The sequence below is a fragment of the Brachycentrus maculatus genome, unplaced genomic scaffold (assembly GCF_059751285.1).
Source record: "Brachycentrus maculatus isolate JH-2025_06_01 unplaced genomic scaffold, ASM5975128v1 h1tg000388l, whole genome shotgun sequence".
Lineage (NCBI taxonomy): Eukaryota > Metazoa > Arthropoda > Insecta > Trichoptera > Brachycentridae > Brachycentrus > Brachycentrus maculatus.
Genome location: NW_028281137.1, coordinates 843964 through 864382, shown reverse-complemented (window position 1 = coordinate 864382; position 20419 = coordinate 843964). Strand labels below are relative to the sequence as shown.

At 35.6% G+C, this 20419-nt stretch overlaps 1 protein-coding gene across 2 annotated transcripts; it reads right to left on the bottom strand.

The window, feature by feature from the left end:
- Positions 1-573: 573 nt before the first annotated feature.
- Positions 574-18495, bottom strand: Pitslre (cyclin dependent kinase 11B pitslre). Of its 2 annotated transcripts, none has more exons than XM_088270630.1 (12): positions 18290-18495; positions 18039-18203; positions 16450-17186; positions 15932-16126; positions 15129-15360; positions 14274-14439; positions 12859-13041; positions 4403-4547; positions 4194-4315; positions 3710-3934; positions 2920-3132; positions 574-2406 (listed from the first exon to the last, which is right to left on the bottom strand). In XM_088270630.1, exons 1-12 carry the CDS (start codon positions 18367-18369, stop codon positions 2209-2211), a joined length of 2661 nt encoding a protein of 886 aa, XP_088126756.1. In that variant the 5' UTR covers positions 18370-18495; the 3' UTR covers positions 574-2208. The 2 variants fall into 2 exon arrangements, with proteins under 2 accessions (XP_088126756.1, XP_088126758.1); XM_088270632.1 differs by having other exon boundaries at positions 14274-14436.
- Positions 18496-20419: the final 1924 nt, after the last annotated feature.

Here is a 20419-nt window from a genome sequence, read left to right as displayed (position 1 = left end):
TATTACCTCAATACCATCACTTGTCTCTCTAAATCTCACAGCATACAAATTAATCAATGAACAAGATATTGTTTAATTAGATTTCATAGTCGGATCAGCAATATATATTCATATAATATATATATATATATATATATATATATATATATATATATATATATATATATATATATATAAATTTGTACGCCTCCGTAGTGTAATGGTTAGCACGCTCGGCTACCGTTCTGGAGGTCCCAGGTTCGATTCCCAAGGGGGGTAAAAATAAATATAAGTGATTTTTTCACTGTAATATTTATTCAATATTACCATGGACTGGTACCTGAAGCGGAGGGCTGATCACCTTTCCTTCATAAGTAAAACGATCATGATAACACTACGTTTATAAGACACAGTGCCCTATGCACCATTGGGGTGCGGATAAGGGTTTAAAAAAAAATATATATATATATATATATATATATATATATATATATATATATATATATATATATATATATATATATATATATATATATATATATATATATATATATATATAATGATTTGTAAATTATTTAATAAAAATTCATAAGATGTTGTCAAAAGTTTAATATTACATATGTATATACAATGAGAAAGTTCAACTGCCGCATTCTGCCTTACTTTAAATAACTTGGACCACAAAATATGTTTCAAGAGCGTAAATTGTCATCTATGTCCATATTAAAGGATGTAAGTATTCCCAAAATGTGATGAAGAAAAACAATATAAACCCTATAAGTATAAGAGATATATAAAATATTTTCAGGCGTAAATAAAAAACACATAATATGAATTCCATTAGTGTGAGGAAAACATCTTTATATGTTCAGAGTAATGTTAACACATTTCAGACGGATATTTTTTACTCCTGCGGACCGCTGGCGATGGGATTTGTGAGATTGGTGTGTATTCATATAAAAAACATTGGATAATTCCTCCTTTTCTTCTGCCTTTGAAATGAGGCCAGCGCAGGAGGTATAAATACCTTACCCATCCTTAAGCATCGATCGACCAAACGGGTAGAAATACCTTTCCCGTCAGAAGTGAGGTTATTGAAAAAGAAATATCCATAAAAAACGTAGATTGCGAAGCCCAATAAAGTATTTTGCTAGTAACATGAAATAGGTATATGCAACCTTTTGCTCTAGAAGTGACTCGGATTGTAACATTACTTATTCAGTCACATTTCGTTTCATTAAAAATATCATTTTATTTGAACCAATAACTACCAACCGACTAACGCTCTTATTTCAATATTCACAGAAAACTACAAGACATTCACTAAAATGATTACTTGTATCTATCACGTGTTTACAACTGTTATTATCCGATGATAGTATTACATTGAAGTTCACGCAAATTATGACATTTAGCATCAAAACCCGACATTTCCATTTTTAGACAACAATGCAGTCATTAATACAGTTTTGTGGAATGTAAAACTAATGGAAATCAAATGTCAAATTACCTTATGGATAGTATTTCAAATTGTAAAAACATTTGAAACGTAACAAGTAACCCCCACAGTTAGTTTTAAACTGTAACATACATTTGCAGTCAGCTGCAGCTATTGCATCGCATAATCGGTAAATTTTATTACGTACTGAAAATTAATGTATATAACTGTATATAAAATAATAAAAAAAGTTAAGTATCAAAATTAGTTTCCACATATTTTTTTAATGCAAATCAACAATTATGTACTCACCATATTTTGAGTGTCTACAATTTTGTTCATAAATTCTGGATTGGCGCCACAATAAGATTTTAATTATTATCTCAATCGATGTGGTTGTAAATCATCGGCGGAACGGTGAATGCTACACAGTGTATAGAGGATCACTCGAACCAGCTAACGACTGATCTTAAGCCCTGTAAATACCTAGACTTCCATATTCATCTTCATCTATATTGGGATATCAATAATAAAAAAACATGATATTGTCTATCTTTAACATAATACGTCTTGTTTTTGTTTTTATAGATGTCTTGTGTAGAATGTAAAGATACAAAAGTATTTCATGATTATCTCAAAATGATCAAAATGGATATTATATATTTTAATACTAAATGTCACAATTGTCTGGATAAAATGACCGAAAATCAAATAAAACTAACAATTTCACTATATCGTACAGTCTCACATTATGTTTATAATTCATAGAATGGCACCAAATAGCGTGCCAACTAGAACTTGAGGGAGAAGGAGGCGGGCGGGGGGAGGAAGGCGGCGGGGGCCATGTGGAAGCCGGCGGCCTCGTCGGCGGCCAGCTTGTTGTACAGGTCCCCGCCCGCCGGGGGGCGCGGGGAGTGCTGCTTGCGCCCGCCCTCCGACTTGGCGGGCCACGTCGGGAACATGGCCGGGTCGATGGCCTGAGGTTGCTCCTGAAAAAGATAACATTTTACTCGGACCTTACTTAGACAATCCTTAGCTTAGCTTAGGTGATCCCGGACCATTACAAACAGGATTCGCACCAGTTAATCATATTTGTATCTTTTGTCATATTGGTATTGCGCACATTGTAGGGATGAGCAGTAACCGGTACAAGAACTTTTCATCTAGTTAAAAATTATATTACATCGATTTTCTGTTTACAATCACAATACGAAATACAAAGAGATAAAAATTTATTATTTAAAACAAAGATTTTAAATGGACGAGAGTAGGATACAGCGAGTGAGGATCAATGGCTTTAATATCACAAGTTTAAATATTAACAATAGATTCGTGAATATTGATAATATTGCAAAAACTTTTTTAAATATTTGTATTTTTTACATATTCATTCGTAATGAAATGCAAGTAGGTGGTTAAAAATGCAATGCAGGTACAATATGAAAAAGTATGGTCGATATGATTATTAGAATTTACGGGGCGAGTGTCAAGCTTGTTTTAACCTTGAAGAACTGATGCTGCAGCGCCTTGGAAGCTTGCAGGCGGGAGGAGGGCTCCATGGCCAGCAGCCCCTGCAGCAGCTGCAGGCCGGTGTCGGGCAGGCCGGGCCCCACCCGCGCGCGCAGCCCCGCGCCCGCCTGCTCCGCCCACTGCGCGCGGGACCCCGACAGCTGGCTCCAGCCCGGCCAGCTCGTCTCGTTCGGGGTGCCCATGTCCTGGGGAATTCTTTATTTTAACTTGACGTTTCAATTTGCCAATAAAAATGTATAACTTTCATTTGTACAAACGGCATAAAATAATGAAGTGGAAGCTTTAAAATTGAAATGTTGGCCCAAAATTTTTATAATATTTTGAATTTTGTACTGGCAAATTTGAAATAAAAATAAAAACTAATTATTCATATATGTATTTAATTTATTTTGTTTTTTAACCAAAATTTGTCAATATTTTTAGACTTATGGCAAAATTAAAACTTTTTTATTTCTCACACCTGATCGCGAAGTGATGGTACTTGAGATTTTTTTATTATTCCTTTCTACAATTGTGTGTATTAATAATGAATCTAAAATAAAATAGAAAAATTATAGACACTTGTTTTTTTTTGTCAATTCTGATAAATTCAAATGTAAAAGATACTGATCATGACAAAACTCATGTGCCAACTTCCTTAAAATTCTACTGAATATATAACTAATTAACTAACAGAGAGAATAGAACGCCATAACACTCTGTCTTGGCTTGTTCCACATTGGAGCATCTCTTGGTACGATTGATATAGAGAGCGAGGCTGACCTTGAATATCCTGTTGAGCTGGTCCACCTCGCTCTTGCCGGGGAAGAGGGCCTGCATGGTGATGAACTCGGAGAAGATGCAGCCCACGGACCACATGTCGATGGGCGTGGAGTAGGTGCGCGCTCCCAGCAGCAGCTCCGGCGCGCGGTACCACAGCGTCACCACTACCGGCGTGTAGCTCTTCAGCGGCGACCCGTACTCGCGCGCCAGACCAAAGTCACCCACCTGGAGATATGTATCAATAACAAATCATGTAGACATCATTAGAATAGAAACGCTGTATGGCGACCAAATTTTGGTTTTGCATTTCTCGAGTGAAATGAAAGAAACCTTTAAAAAAGTTTGGCGGTACCAAAATTATAATTGTATTACTAACTTAGGATATATGTAAATAGTGCGACATTAAAAATAATAAATTCAGAGACACATAGTGCGAATGTCACAATCGGTTCGGATGCGGTGATGGATTTTATGAGGAACAAACCTTCAGAATGCCCTTGTGAGAGAGTAGAAGATTACTGGTTTTCAGGTCTCTGTGTAATATCCAATTGTCGTGAAGGTGATCCACAGCGCGAAGTAACTGTTGCATCAAGCACTTCACTTCGCCTGAAATACAAAAAGCATTCTTAATTCCACGCACGAATGTCTCCATAGCATCGAGTGTTCCGAGTCCGAAGCACAAGCCCGACTTACCGGGAAGGAAGACCTGCTTCCGCGCTCGCATGGTCTCCATGAGTCCCTTGAGGTCGTGCTCCACATAGTCCATCACGATGAAGATCTTGTCCATATTGGAGCCCACCACGATCTCACGCACGGTCACGATGTTGGGATGCTGCCCCTGCAATACACACGAGTCGCACGACATCACACATTACCCTCCGAATACTCTAATAATTTTTAACAAACGACACCCATTAGGAGCACAATACTCGCTTACAGACAAGCTGACAGTGCGATACCAGGTGGATGCCATTCTATATACACGCGGTTGAAACTTAAAATAAGCATATTTTCTTAAGCACACAATTCATCTCTAAGGCAAAGGAAGTGGCTGCCTACTGAAACCTCGTGCGTTAAGGTTGACTATAATTGATTTCATTTTAGCAGGCGAAAATCTACACCCTAAAAATTTCCAACATCATTGTGATTAATTTTAATTTTAGGGGATACAACTTATTAAATTGAAAGAAACAAACTAACATTACATGCGCTAAGAGTGAAAGATATACATTAGAAATGCAAATACACATGCTTTTATTACTTTTTCCATATCTGAATGGCAGCTCTACCTTGGTAATATAATATGTAACAAAAAAATAGTTATATTATTAAACTTATTTTAAGTATATATATTTTTTTACTAATAATAGTTACTTATTTTAAGGAAATTTGGCGCATGCAAATTGCTTTTTAATATTGGCAAAGTTGGCTATACTAAAGATACTTATTTTTGATATTTTGCAAGATCGGTAAGTGGTAATGTGAAGGGTGCTTACTATTGACAAAGTGTGGTAAACAAAATAATCATAAATAACATAGACCTGTGATCGCACTGCAGATCTTCGTTTGGGACATTCTGAACATAAAAATAAATATTTGGCTATTCAAATGTAATATATAAATTAAATCCGATTTTCCCCATATCTGTGCTCATTAACAATTTGCAACTACTATTTGCAACCTATTATTTATTTAAATTGCCTCGCAAGATGAATATAAAGATCATTTTTACATTTTCAGGTCCAAGATTAAATCGCTTAAATCTACCGAATCAATAATTGGAATTTGAAATAAACAGTCTCATTTAATCGTACAATACACTTTATACTTAAAACTTAATTAAAGATTGTTAAAAAATGCACACAGAAGGACACTTGTCTTCTTGTTCACCGTTACGGAGTTTGTCCATTTATCCGACACGGAATAACAGAGCATTCGTTTCATACTGTTGAAAATTGCTTGTGAATCTGAAATAAAAGTGATTTATCAGTTTGAAGTACACACCATTGAAAATATATATGCTTATTTTTACACATCGATCCGAGTAAAATAAAATCATGTACATTTCATTCTGCATTACTTTTCAACAATGCTTTTGTTTTGAAAGCAAACAATTATGTATAAGTGAAGGATAACTAAAAATAAGCTGATTTAAAAAAGGTTTTTAATATTTCTTCATTGAAACAAGCAACAGCCTAGATTCCATCACTTATATTATTTTTTATGATATTATCTTATGATATTATTTTTCCCATCATAATTATTTTGTACGGATATTCCACACACATCCCTCGTGAAGAACTTTGCGCACTTTCAACAAATCCTCTAGAATCGGAATGCTAATGGTGGCTGAACTAAAACTAGGGTGTTGCCTGTAAAAGAAAACAAACATTACTTATAAATATAACGCATGAAACAATTTAAGGTGGTACAAATTCAACACAAATTGAAATTGAGGTAGTAAGTCTGCACTACATATATATAACAACCGTAAAACTAAAAACATTACAAAAATATTGAATTATATTTTTCTTCAATCGAAAAATTTTCTTTGACAGATTTTGAAAAACATTTTTCACAATTAAACAGATCGGCCCACTTATCAATTTATATTGAGACATCTGAACCGAAATATTCCAAATGTCCTACTGCCACATTGATACGCCATTATTACTAAGCCTCGTTAAAACAAAGCTGACACATTTTATGTTCATAAATTCTGCTGGCACGAGGTAAGCTACAGTAAATCCAAAATGTCAAATGCTCAAAAGAAACAAAAAAAGAGGAATACACATTAAATTATTTAACACAATATTGTAATGTTCAATAATTTTATGTTTAGTTCCGTAAAACTGAAAGCGAAATATTTTTTAATGTCACTAATAAATCTCACCTGAACATTGGTCATTTTGGATTTATGATGGTTTACATCTCAACATTTGACATCCTAAATCCATCAATTCTTATCCATTACTTGATAATGTGTCATACGAACAACAAAAAAACATACATTCCCGTTTACTATATGAACAAAATGTCAACTCAGTTTATTAGAATTATGTGATTAGTTTAGAGATTTATAGCAAATAGTGTGCAAGTATTGTGTACAAAAAATAATATGTTTTTGATTTAGGATTCGTGTACCAGCTCCCAACTTACCTGGTACATCCGGTGAACATTCTTTTTGCTATTGATTATGTACTTACATGATGGTGTGTTTCCATAATCCACACAAGCACACGCGTCAGGCCATCAGGCGTGTCAGACATATCCATCGCGGGTGGGATATTCATTCTTCTCAACCCTCGGATGCATTCCAGTATTCACATACATATGTTGCTGAAATCTTAGCATTTTCTGTTTTTCTACATTTGATACAAATCTAGAGTTGCTGCAAATACACAAATCCTAACCACAACGCAAATTTATTTGAGGAAAAACCCAAGATTACAGTTATCAACAATTTCCAAATACATATAATCTTTCATAAATCTTGGATATTAAATTCGACAATGGTCACGGCCATCAAAATTATACCGAACAAAAAAATTAACCAAAATAATGAACAATTATCAAAATAGATTTCACACCTATCTTTATAGGAATGATACCTGCGAAGCCACATGATATCACAAAGTATGATGCAATATTACTGTAGATTTCATAAGACCCTTAAAGCCCAACCACATTCTGTGAAGAGAAGGTTAGAGTTTTGTATTGGAGGAACAGCATTTTATATAATAAAACTGTTTTATTTGCACCAGTGACCGGGTTTCGTCATTACCGATAACATCACTGCTCAAATAAAATAAAAGTGGAAAAAACTCTAAAGTTTTATTTCTTTGAGATTTAAAATGTTTCTAGTTTTTTGTTATTCTGATGATATGCACTTATACATTAAAAGTTTTATTTACTCATACTGCGAAATGTACCGAGAGCCAATAAAAGGGCGACTCTTCCGAGATATCTGGCTATTCTCAAAACCCATTCATTCATAAGTTTAACTTGTAATTAACACTACATAATTACAGTTATCATCATACATTTATAATTTATAACCAATATACAATTACTAATTCTTGATAACCATTCCGTCTAAGATGAGATTTTATTTTTTGACATCTCATCAAAGATGAAGAAGAATATGGAAGTCTGGGCATTTACGGGGCTTACAACCGTCATAGGCTGGTTTAAGTGATCACTTTACACACGTGTAACATTCACCAATTCTACCCATTATTGACAACCACACTACTCAAATTCTTGGAAGTTCTATATACAGTAGAATCGCGATATAACGAAATCCAAGGGACCAAAAAATATTAATTCGTAATAACGAATTCCCACATATAACGAATTTTTTTAAATCATACTTAGTATGTATATTTGGCGCGCCGTTGCAAAAAATGTTGCGCGGCTTTTCAAAAAGATCGCAAGTTCTGCAAACAAAGGAGGAAGGGGGCCATAGGGAACTGAATATCTACATATTTTCACTAGTTTTCTTATTAACCTTACGGTGATAAAAGTGCCGCGGGAATCGATGATACTCGTATGTATTTTGTACACAATATGAGAATGTGATTTTAAAACAGGAAAAACGTAAATATTCATAGTTGCTTTTACTGGCCATATTTAAAGTTGAAATATAACAATTTTGTAATGTTGGGTCTGGTAAATATGTATCTAAAAAGGAGAATAATAACATCAAATATAATAATAATAATATCACAAGTAGCCGCCAAAGCCGAGAACGAGAACGGCTTGCACACTACTGACGGCCAGTGTTGTCAGACGTCAAAGAGTAGTTTTCGATATTGAGATTGCGAAATTACGAAATTGCGAAATTACGAGACGGCGAAAAAAAAATTTTTTCCAAAATTTACGCGATGAATTTTTTTTCGCCGTCGCTAAAAATTTCCTAAAATCCGTTAAAATTCCGTTATAATCCTTCAAATTCCGTTTGATCTCTTTATTCCTTCAAAATTCGTATAAAACGGACAAATTCGTATTTGTCCAAATTGTCCGTCATATTTAATATTCCTAGTTGCTTTTATTGGCCATATTTAAAGTTTAAATAAAACTATTTTGTAATGTTGGGTCTGGTAAATGTTATTCATAATGTCATTCATTTGCAGCGACGGAAATAAATAATTTGTAAAAAAATCGGGAATCAAATCCTAACATAAAATCGTAAAAATACACAAACGTTTCTGTGTTTGCGCGTGTGGCGTGCTTTGTAAGTATGCGTGCATGTCGTACGTCGTAACACGTTACTCCGCTAGTCCAATAGTGTGCAGATCGTCTTACCCGACACTACGCCCCACTTAGGGCGCTTGTCCACTACCCGAAATTCCGTGTAATTTTACTGTCCGGCACATCAGTTAGCGTTTTAAAATGACGATTGGCTTGGATTGGCTTGTGCTTTTGTCCATCTTTCTTCGGATCGGAGCTCTTGATCGGTGCGTGAACACGTTGCGCGTAAATTCGATCGTAAAATCGTCGTTTTAAAACGCAAACTGACGTGTCGGACGGACGGTAAAATTATTCCGTGTAGTGGACAAATGCCCTTACGATGTAGATAAAAGACGGATGCAATTTGAGGATTATTATTGTCAACAGAATCATTTCATTGAGATAAAAAGATGGATTGTAATTAGAGAATTATTATTGTCTACCATTGAGATAAGCAGGTGGACTGATTATGGGAGAGAATATACTTGAGAATTTTTATGGCCTACAGAAATAATTTCATTGAAATAAGAAGAGAGATTATAACTACGTCGCCTACTTTCAAAATCCGCCAGATCCATATAAGTCGATTTTACAAAAAAATCCAAATTCTCCAGATAACATTTATGTTTCAAAGATTTGTCTATCTTTATATAAAATATTTTAAAATAGAGAATTTTCCCATTTTTTTGGAAAGTTTTTCAGCACTCAAAAAAAAACACGAGACACAAATCGATAATGACGTCATCTTAACTTTTGACCTATCTCCGCTCTCTGATTGACCGATATGGGTCAGAAGGCAAGTTTCATGAATATATCGGAATTTGAAATACAACGCTGTTTTTAAGTATTTTTTAGCGGGGTTTTCAAGTATTTAAAAATTTTGAACAATAAAAACCACAACTGGCATTCCGATAGAGTATTTATTTTAAAATCTTATAAAACTGGATCTAGCGGATTTTGAAAGTAGGCGACACAACTAAAGAATTATTATTGCTAAAGTAAATCATTTCACTGACTCATTGACTCTAATTACTAATTACTCAAGCTGATGGGATATTGTATTGAATTACTTTTAAAAATCGCCATAAAACCATCCGCATATGGTGCGGCGGCGCGGCTTGAATAATTTTATCTTAACATTTTTTATTTCCGCGCGGCGCCGTGGCGGCGCGGCTTTGAAATATTTTTATCATAACATTTTTTATTTGTTATAAATTTACTTAAATGGATTGGCACTTTTTCGTACGGGACAAAAGTGATTTTGTTATACATAATAACGGGATTTCGTTATATAAATGCATTTTTGTATGAAAAATTAGTTTTAGGGAATAAATTCGGTTTTTTTTTTCGATATACGTCATTTTTCGATATATCGCGATTACTTATATCGCGATTCTACTGTATATGAACCAATTTAGAAACTTTGTTCTTGAATCACTAGAACTTCACTAGAGACATTGTCATTGTCTATAGCGTTAGCGTTGCATGTGCTTTTGAAATAATATTCCCATTACAGGTGACTTCATGTCACCTGGTGAGGGAAAGGCTGGTCTCCAGAAACTAAATTGTTCTATAATTATGATAACACATTAGACATAACTAATAATTATGTGTATATGGCTTATCAAAGCAGCTCATAAAACAAGAGCAAACAGTAAAAGTGTGAGCATTCCGCATTATAAAGATATCTGGAAATTTAAAAAATGTAATTCCAATTTTATACATTCTCACTGAGAATAGAATGGTTAGTAAAGAATTCATTATTAAACTCGACAAAACTAAATTGTATCCATTATCAATTACAGAATTTAAAATATTATTCAATCACAATAAGAACATTATTATACAAAGCGATAACATAAAATTTAACAAATTAGAAATAAATATTACATCGAGCACAAAGAAAATATAGTATTGTGGTGACACAAACAATGGAAATATAATTCTTCAAAAACAAAGACAAAAAAATCCAGTTCCATTTCTCATCAACAACTCTGCATTATTGTAAGAAATAGATTCAGAGCATATTTGAAGTAATTAACGAGTGAAGGAATTTCTCGATAACATTTATTTATGTAATAGAAACGATTAAACTAAAACGTTGGAGGAAAAAGGAGGATGATCGGCAGAAAACGACATGTCTGATGATGGATGCGTTGAAATGAATGGAGAACTTGTAAAAAGAGGGCTAAAACCTATCACTGATAGAGAAATATGTTCTTTGTCATTTCAATGTGCCAAGGAATAATGGAAAATCCACCTTATCTGAAGTGTGATCATAGGTGACAAAGGACATTACGCATGCACCAACCTTTTATGAAACAAAACTTAACATCTAACTTTTGACATTTGATATGAAAGCTGTGAAATTCGGTGAAAACTTATTTTACAACTTAACCAACATAAAATACCATCCACCTGAGAATGCACTGCCAACATCATTTAAAAAGTAAATGACAGACGAATGTGAAAACTGTGGAGCAAGATGACGATGAACAAGACAATGAAGAATTATTCAAACATCATGGGTTTATCATTTCTTTTTTTGAAAAAACTCGCTACTTTTTGCCTAGTGCCAATTTCGTCAAATATGCTCTAAATAACTAAGGCATATATAATATCACAATATGAGTACACACTGCCATAATTTTTTCAAATAAAAGCTAATGTGTTACAGAAAAAATAATTACAAATGTCAAAAATAAGTATGATGGATATAACTTGTACCTTTAATTAGACAATTTTTCATTACATTACTAATAACAATATAAAGTTTGCATCATAACATAACATATTTTAGCGAGAGTTTTATAAAACTCAAATATATTTTGAAGTTTCATAACTGTTTAAAATTGTAAATGTGTTTATACTTACGGCTTCATTTCAATATCATTAACTAAGTTACATAATTTTCTCTGTGTCTGGTTTCCAAGACTTTGGTGTGTACGATTAACATAAATGTTACAATTATTATTTCAAATTCCAATTTGCTCAGTAGATAAACAGTCACATATATTCCTTAGCGTATAAGGAAAGTTACATAAAGCCTGCATTTACCAATCATATAATTGCATAGGGTGCCAAGGATAGGAAATATTAATAAAATTAAAATAATAACATCTTAAAAGAAAGATGTGAGAAAGATGCATTTAAAAATATTCAATTAAAGTACTTTAATTTATCTCTTTGAGATAATGTAAAGAAATACAAATAGAAAATAAATAAAAAACAAAAACAAAAATTGTGTCTAAATATTTGGTGAAAAATGCTGAATTTGGTCCACATAGGAGTTATTCATATCAAGATTTTAATGATATTTCAACGTAGATGAAGAAGTTCAATGAGATAGCAATATGGAAGATTGGATTTCAGGACTTACAACCTCTCCGAAATCCCAAATTCCCAACACAATGAAGTTCTTCATACATGTTAAGATATCAATGTTTTTTTAAAGAAAATTAGAAATGATGTATTTTACAAAATAAATAGGAAGGAAAGGGGAATTCCTGGAGATACATTTGCAGGCTTTACATAACTGCAGAACGGGAGTTAGCTCATAATGAGCTCACGGTTGGTTGTCACGGTTGAGTGAATGGTACTAGGTACCATTAGCAGAATCACAGACCGGTGTAAAATGATCATATTTGCAAGGATTTAGGTAGTGAAAATGTTTCCTAGAAAATGAGTTTGGTCAGCAGGCAGATAAAAGGCAACAAGTGAAACAAGACTATAGTTGGGGCCCGTCCCCGCTCTTAGCAGTAGAATGGACAACCTTGACTGATTGGCTCAGAGGTCAATCGCAATTCTCTCGGAGATAAGAGGTGCCGGGCCTGCAGAATAAAACATACAGGGATATTAATAGGTGGTCGGGTAGGAGCCCCACACGATACTTCACAATGGAAAGGGCCAAACGTTACCTTGAGCAGGGTGTTGATCTCTCGCAAGGAGGTGATGGGAAAACCCTCCTTCTCCTTCTCCATCTTGAGTCTCTTGAGAGCCACTATCTCCTCCGTGGTCTTATCTCGGGCTCGGTAAACCACTCCGTACGTCCCTTCCTCTATCCTGTTCAGGCACTGGAACTCCTCCACCGACCGACATCCCTGCAACATCCACAAACACCTGTCAAACAACACAATCACACCGACCACCGCTCGCACTCGCCCATCTTCTATATTTCAAATATAAAATCATTTGCACTTAACTTAAAGTTCCCGGCGGTCATTTATCATACACGTGTGCAATAATGTATCCTTGGGTTTTCGTCTTAAGATTTCTCAATAACAATACTTATTTACAATGTACCAAACATTTTTTTTTTAAGAAAAGACTCGTTTACTTTTTTCTTATCCTTTGCAAGTCAGAGGTTCTAATCATTCGATGTCGCCGGATAATTTATTTTTAATAATATTCTATTGAATATTTTTATAAACATATTTTGCATTGAATGTAATATATCAATCGACATAATCTTGACATATTCTGCAAATGAGATAGGCAGGGATACTATCCTTGAAATACTAAATGCATGTGGTTGCGGGTATACTTGTACATATTGTACCTGTACATACGGGATAAGGCGTGTTTCGGGCGATAGTATATGGACGTATCGCCTAGATTCGTATGGGTAGGGCGGTTAATTAGTTATTTGTTTATCATGAGTTATGCAATTACAGATGTGTGGCCGTATGACACAATCTATTACATTTATATTTATTGAAAGCTTTTTTCCAAAAACTTACATTAATGGCATAATGGAAGGAAATGGACATATGGATAATGGCAGAAGGTTATAGAGCTTCATTGTGTAATACTGACAGTTCCTTCAATTTGCTTTTATGAATGTTTTTATGCTGGGTAATATTGCTGATTTGTATTGTTTACCTGGGAGGTGTTTTGCTGTGTTTTAGCATACAGCTATTTGATTGCCACGAGTTCAAGTCAGTGGAAGTCTACATTGGAACATTAAATATTATTTTCATAATGGTTTTGACATCAAAACTGTGTGAAACCTATACGGGAGTAAGTTTTCGTGTGGAGGAGTGAAGAAGTGAGGAAAGGAGATTAAATAGGACATATAGATGGCAGTGTAATGTACCGTTTATGGATAAAATTTATACATTGGGAATTTAAGTATCGGAGGTCTCGAGGTAAATACTCTCTCATCGTGTACCAAAAGAGCCATACTTGTTTAGAGATAAAATAAATTAAAATATACACTCATCATGAATAAAACAACAAAAAACATGAATGTTTGAAACCTTATACATTGGACAGAAAATTAATAAATTAAAAAATGATTGGGTTCATGCAATGTACTAGATGACAAGGTTACCTGTAGCGCAGGGTAGTACGGCGGTAGGGGTGGGTGCGGCGAGCCGGGGGGTGGGGGGGAGGTGCGGTCCTCCGCCGGACTGCCCCGGTCTGTGCCCTCCCCGGAGCCGCCGTTGGGGACGGCGGGGGGGGAGAAGGAGTGAGAGCGAGACCGGGAACGTGATCTGCTAACAGGCAAGTTATACAATTCTAAATAAGGCACTCCCACTCCCACTCCATACACAAATATTTAATATGAACATCACGCTTATTACTATTTCTGCCTAGTGTAATAGTTGACGCGATTAGCTGCCGTGCTAGACATTTCCTATGTACACACGTACCTGTAAAGCAGGACTGGTGACTGGTCGCCTTATCTTCATATTATTGACAAATATTTAATATGAACATCACGCTTATTACTATTTCTGCCTAGTGTAATAGTTGACGCGATTAGCTGCCGTGCTAGACATTTCCTATGTACACACGTACCTGTAAAGCAGGACTGGTGACTGGTCGCCTTATCTTCATATTATTGACAATGAAAATAACACTCTTTTGATATGATGCTATGCCTTATCCACATTGTTAGGTATGGATAAGGGATTAAGAGACCTATTTTATATTCATTTTCTATATACAAAATGATGCACGGTGATGTTAGAAAGTAATTTGAATTTTCCAAGCAGTCAATGAATTAGATAATTTAAATCAATTTATAAAAAATCTGAAAACTGATTTTTTTTTTTGTATTTTTGAATTTAAAATGAAATTATTATCGATCAAATTAATGACAAATTAAATTAATACAAATTATATAGGAGGACATTGGATAATTTTAACAAAGGGAGGTGAAGTTATTCTCTGGTTGACCTACCTTCTCTTGGGCGTATCGGAGTGTATGGAGGCGGGAGAGCGCTGGTCACTGGCTACCTCTTCGGCCTCGCCCTCCCCCCCGGAGCTCTCCTCGCGCCTCTCCTCAGTGCGTCCCCCTCGCTCCTCTTCCTCCTCCTCCTCTTCCGCGCTCTCCTCCCCCTCCCCTTCTCCGGATGCCGTATCCCCTTCGCTGTCAGTAGAAGAGGACTCGGAAGACGTTCCCGAATGTTCGCCTGCGAAATACACAAAAACCTCACCTTTTAGAAAAAAATTTAACTATACAATTTGTCGAAAAAGATCTGAAAAAGCAACCAATATATACTTTTAAGCAGATAACAGTCGGTAATACAATAGTCTCTATTACATTCCGAAAAACTGTTGACAATCGACAGTGAAGTATGACAATTTTTTAATAAAGGGGTGTGTCTATAATAGCAGACTCACCCATTGTAAGTGAATTACTGACTTTACTCCATGAACAGTGATTTATTATTGAACTCATTTGGCTGTGTCCCCAAACTGGGAAGTATGGCCCATCTGCCGAGAGTGGTCCAGTCGCAGCTACATCGGTGTCATTACTGTCGGATACATTTACCCAGGATGAGTAAACATCAATAACCACCAGACTTCGTCGAATACCCCCCAGAATGCACAGTGCATAATCCACTGCAAATAACACGTTACGGTGACCGAGACACTAGTAGCATTCCTCGGGAGAAAGTGGCAGACTGCGTCGCTAACCAAATTAGCCACAGCTCCAGGAATCCAACTGTTAATCTTTGCCAATCAAATTATATTAATTACCTTCTTCCTGTTCCTCGTGTTCGCTGGTGTCGGAGACGGTGACCACCTCGGGCGGCGAGGCGGAGGGGCGGGAGCGCTTGGTCGCCGGCGAGGCGTGGTGCACGGCGAGGGGGGAGGGGGCTCGCTTGGCGCGCCGAGAGCGCCGCTCTTCCAGCGCTGTGCGACCCTCCTCCTTGCACCGTGACATCTCTCGTTCTTTAACAAGACATTCTCTCACTCCCACTGCACTTCAAGGTGACAAGTCGCGCGTATATATGGCGACAATACTTACATATTACAAAAAACACAAATAAAAGATATGATAAATATAAAATAAACAAATAAGATTAAAATTGCAACAATGGAAAAACTTTGTAAAATAAATAGAAGAAGCATACTTGCTGAAACATGAATCAGTTATATGTACCGGAGCGATAATGTTGGGCGCAGCATTAGCTCTTTGGATAGGCGGGTCGGTATATAGGCATATACTGAAACAAGCTACGCTGGTAAGATACGGGGCAAGAAGGGTGACGTACCCGTGTGTAGCAGCTTGTCCCTGCGCTGCAGGTGCGCCTGGCGGTACGGCTCGCGCCGGTCCTGCTGCTGCTCCTTGGAGCGCCGCTTGCTGAGCAAGCGAGAGCGCAGGTCTTCCAGCTCCTTGTCCCCCGTGGCGGGCGCGCGCCGCCCCTCGTCCGACGACGTGTGCCGCAGAGCCTTCCGCTCCTTGTTCCTCTCCGCCTCTATGTACCTCTCCCGCTCCCGCTCCCTGTCCTTCTCCCTGGGAGCTTCCTTCTCTCGGTACGCTTCCTTTTCTCTGTACACATCCTTCTCCCTGTACGTGTCTTTGTCTTTCTCTCTGTACATGTCCTTATCCTTTTCTCTGTACATGTCTTTGTCTTTGTATACATCCTTATCCTTTTCTCTGTACAAGTCCTTGTCCTTCTCTCTATATACATCCTTGTCCTTCTCTCTATATACGTCCTTGTCCTTTTCTCTGTACATTTCTTTATCTTTCTCTCTGTAGACATCTTTGTCCTTCTCCCTGTAATCTTTTTCTCTGTATGGCTCGGGATCCCTGTACACCTCCTTCTCTCTGTACACGTCCTTCTCCCTGAGGTGGTCCCTGTCTCGGTAAACAGTCTTCTCCCGGTATATCTCCTTTTCTCGAGTGTACTCTCGCGCGTGTTCCTTCCCGAGATAAGCCATGTCGCGTTCCGTGTGTCTAATCAATTCATTTTCTTTTTTACTTCTAATATCGAGTTTATCTCTTTCTCTGAAACAAACATTATAAATGTGATCTCTATTGATGTACATATCCACTCCTCCAGCATATAGTATCGTCATTTTATAGGAAAACAAATTAACATATTTTATACAGTACAAATCTTGCATCCAAGAAAAAAAATTATCTTTGAATTTTAGATATGACTAAATGCTATTTTGTATGAAAGGATACTTTACCTCTGTTAAAACATCTATATTTTTTTACAATTTGACAGCTAACGTTAACTCAAATTAAATAAAGGACTTGTCTTACATTAACGGACGTATATCTTGAATAGAAATATCGCACAGGTAGGTATGAATATTATCGCTGAACATCTTGTTAAATATTAGGAATCATGACTGCGCTCACTATTGTAACAAACCAAGGAAAGGTGATCAGCCTCGTACCAGTCCAGGGTAGTATTGAATAAATATTAGAGTGAAAAAATCATTGATCCTCCCCCAGGAATCGAACCCGGGACCTCCAGAACAGTAGTCGAGCGTGCTGACCAAGGGTATGGTAAGGTGTCTATAAGATGGGAAGCACTGTACACATAAATGATATTTTAAAAAGTGCTATGTATAATAACAATGTGCAGATTGAGATATATACACTTTACAGTGGTCAACAGTGTGTGTGAACTAAAACCGTCCCCAGTCAATAATTAGAAACGGTATAGTACGCTAAACCATCGGCTGTATTGTAAAGTAGAGCATCACCAACATGCAGGTGAATCACCAACTTGATCAAGGACAGTGTCAGTTTTATACATATATTATACTTCACGTCGAGTTTAAAATTACTACTGCACGTCATTTGAATTCATACAAATAATAAATTTCATTGCAAGTAATTTACCTGTATGTGTGTTTTTTATCTCTATGTGAATGTTCTTTATGCCTTTCCGTTTTAGAACTGTGCCTATTTTTCCTATCATCTTTGGGGGGACGAGATGAGATTATTTTAGCTTGGGGGGGCCTTATATCTAATGAATCGTTAGTATCTATGTCTTCTTCGGATAAACTGCAAAAGTAAAAATACAATTATTATATTTAAAACATAAACAATGATAAACATTACATACGTTCGAAAACGTCGAGGATAGTAACCTAAAATCCATTTCCTCCTGCGGGACAGGACTTCTTGCCAATTCACCATCTTCACTTTGATCATCTTCATAATTACTCATTGTTTAACTAATAGAAATCCAAACAAAGAAGTGATTCCACTATTTGAAACGAAAAACTTAAGAAAACAAGATCTTAAAATAGCATAATGGCGGCCGCACAAGACAGCCAAACGCCAAGATCACCATAGATCAAAACGAGCTTGTACTAGCTTATTCCATAGAAAAAATATTGATAAAATTATAAATTGTGGATAGGTACGTACTTAAATGAATATCTCGGGATTGATGGATTCTTTTTTTGTTTTTACTCCAGGTGACCTCAAAAAGGTAGTTTTGATTTTTAGCATTAGTGTTACTTAGAACTCAAGAAGTATCCTGTCTAAACTCCCTACCCCTTAGTTGTCCCTATGATACCTCATCCCCCTATACGTGTCTGGATACGTTTTTTTTCAGTCATTATTTTCCACAATATTATCTACCTTGATAGCAATTACTTTGTTTCAATTAAAATATATAGTTTACGATATAAATGATGATGCTGGTATTGTGGAATAATGTTTTTTATTTAATTGAGTTATCACGTTGTTACTTACTTTAAAATAAAATAACTCACAAATGTTTATGCACATAAAGGATACGTAATATCGCCTTTCAAATGGAATTTATTTTATGTGATGTATTGAATCGGTTCCTATCAGATATAATGGGGTCACATGTTTTAATTTCTTTTAATTGACCCAAAACAAAAAAAAAGAATTTGTATTTTGAAATTGCAGCAAAAAAAATATCTTGTGATGCCGGACGCTGCGAGCTATAAATCCAAAACTAACTATCTAATAAGTAATATTTGGAATTTTTATTTCAGAACCTATAATCCTTTATTAAATAAATACCATTTTGTACATAGTTCAACGGTGATCATTTTCAACTCAGTATTTTTTTTTAGCTCTAACAGTTTGTGCTTTTCGCAGGGGGAGACAGAAATAGAATGCCAGCCACACCACTATCTTTTCAAACATTCTTTGCCTCTTCTACATTCATGCATCTTCTCACACATACCTGCTGATTATTCTTACTCCAGACCTGACCACTCTCTTGAAATTAAGTAAGTATAAATAATTTAGCTCCATCTTATATACCAGTTTTGTGTTACCGCAAGCAAAAAACTGTTAGATCGTGTCGACAATCGAGTCTTTTTATAGAAATTTCAGAACTCATAAAATTTGACTATGACGGAAAGGATTTTTGGCCAAATATCATTTCAGTTTTCTGTTTTTTTTCCAATAATTTCAAAACCCAAAATTTGTTATATATATTTTTTATCAGTAGGTAAATATTGCTGTTTAAATGCCAAAGGGCCACAATGCAAAAAAATTAAACTCTTCCAAAAATGGTATCTAAATTGTCAACATTTTCATGTTCGAAAAGACACCCATGATTCTAGCGTTATTTCATTTAAATCATGGGTCTTTTTCGAATATGAAAATGTTGAAGATTTAGATACCATTTTTGGAATAGTTTTTTTTTTGTTGTGGCCCTTTGGCATTTAACCAGCGATATGTTCCCACTGATAAAAAAATAAATAAAAATACGAAATAGCTCATACTCCCTCTTCATCCTTCAACATCCCAAGGACACAACTCTAAAATTAAGACTTAACTTCACACACGGTGTTTAAAAATGATGCAGTATGCATTGAAAAAATAGTGGTAAAACTTAATAATGGATAAATATTGCTGCATGTATATAAATTACCTGCCTACTACTTAAAGTAACTGCCGAATCAATGAATGAAAATCTTATTTTTGCTCTACTGCGAGTTCTACATAGCCTATTATTTTTATGAGGAATCCACATACAACATAACATTGTGGCAGTTATCTTTTTTTTATGTGAATACATTAATTTTATTTTCTCGATTCCGGTTGTAAACAAAAGCGTCTCTTTCCACAAAATTTGTAATTTCATCAACTTTTAATCCTTTAAGTAATGATAAAACAAAACTTTACTAAAACACACACGGAGCATCTCTGTTAGACTTTTACTAAATGCAGTTTCCTTTTGCAACATATTTTTTTGATTCTTTAGTTCTCTTAAATCCATTATCATA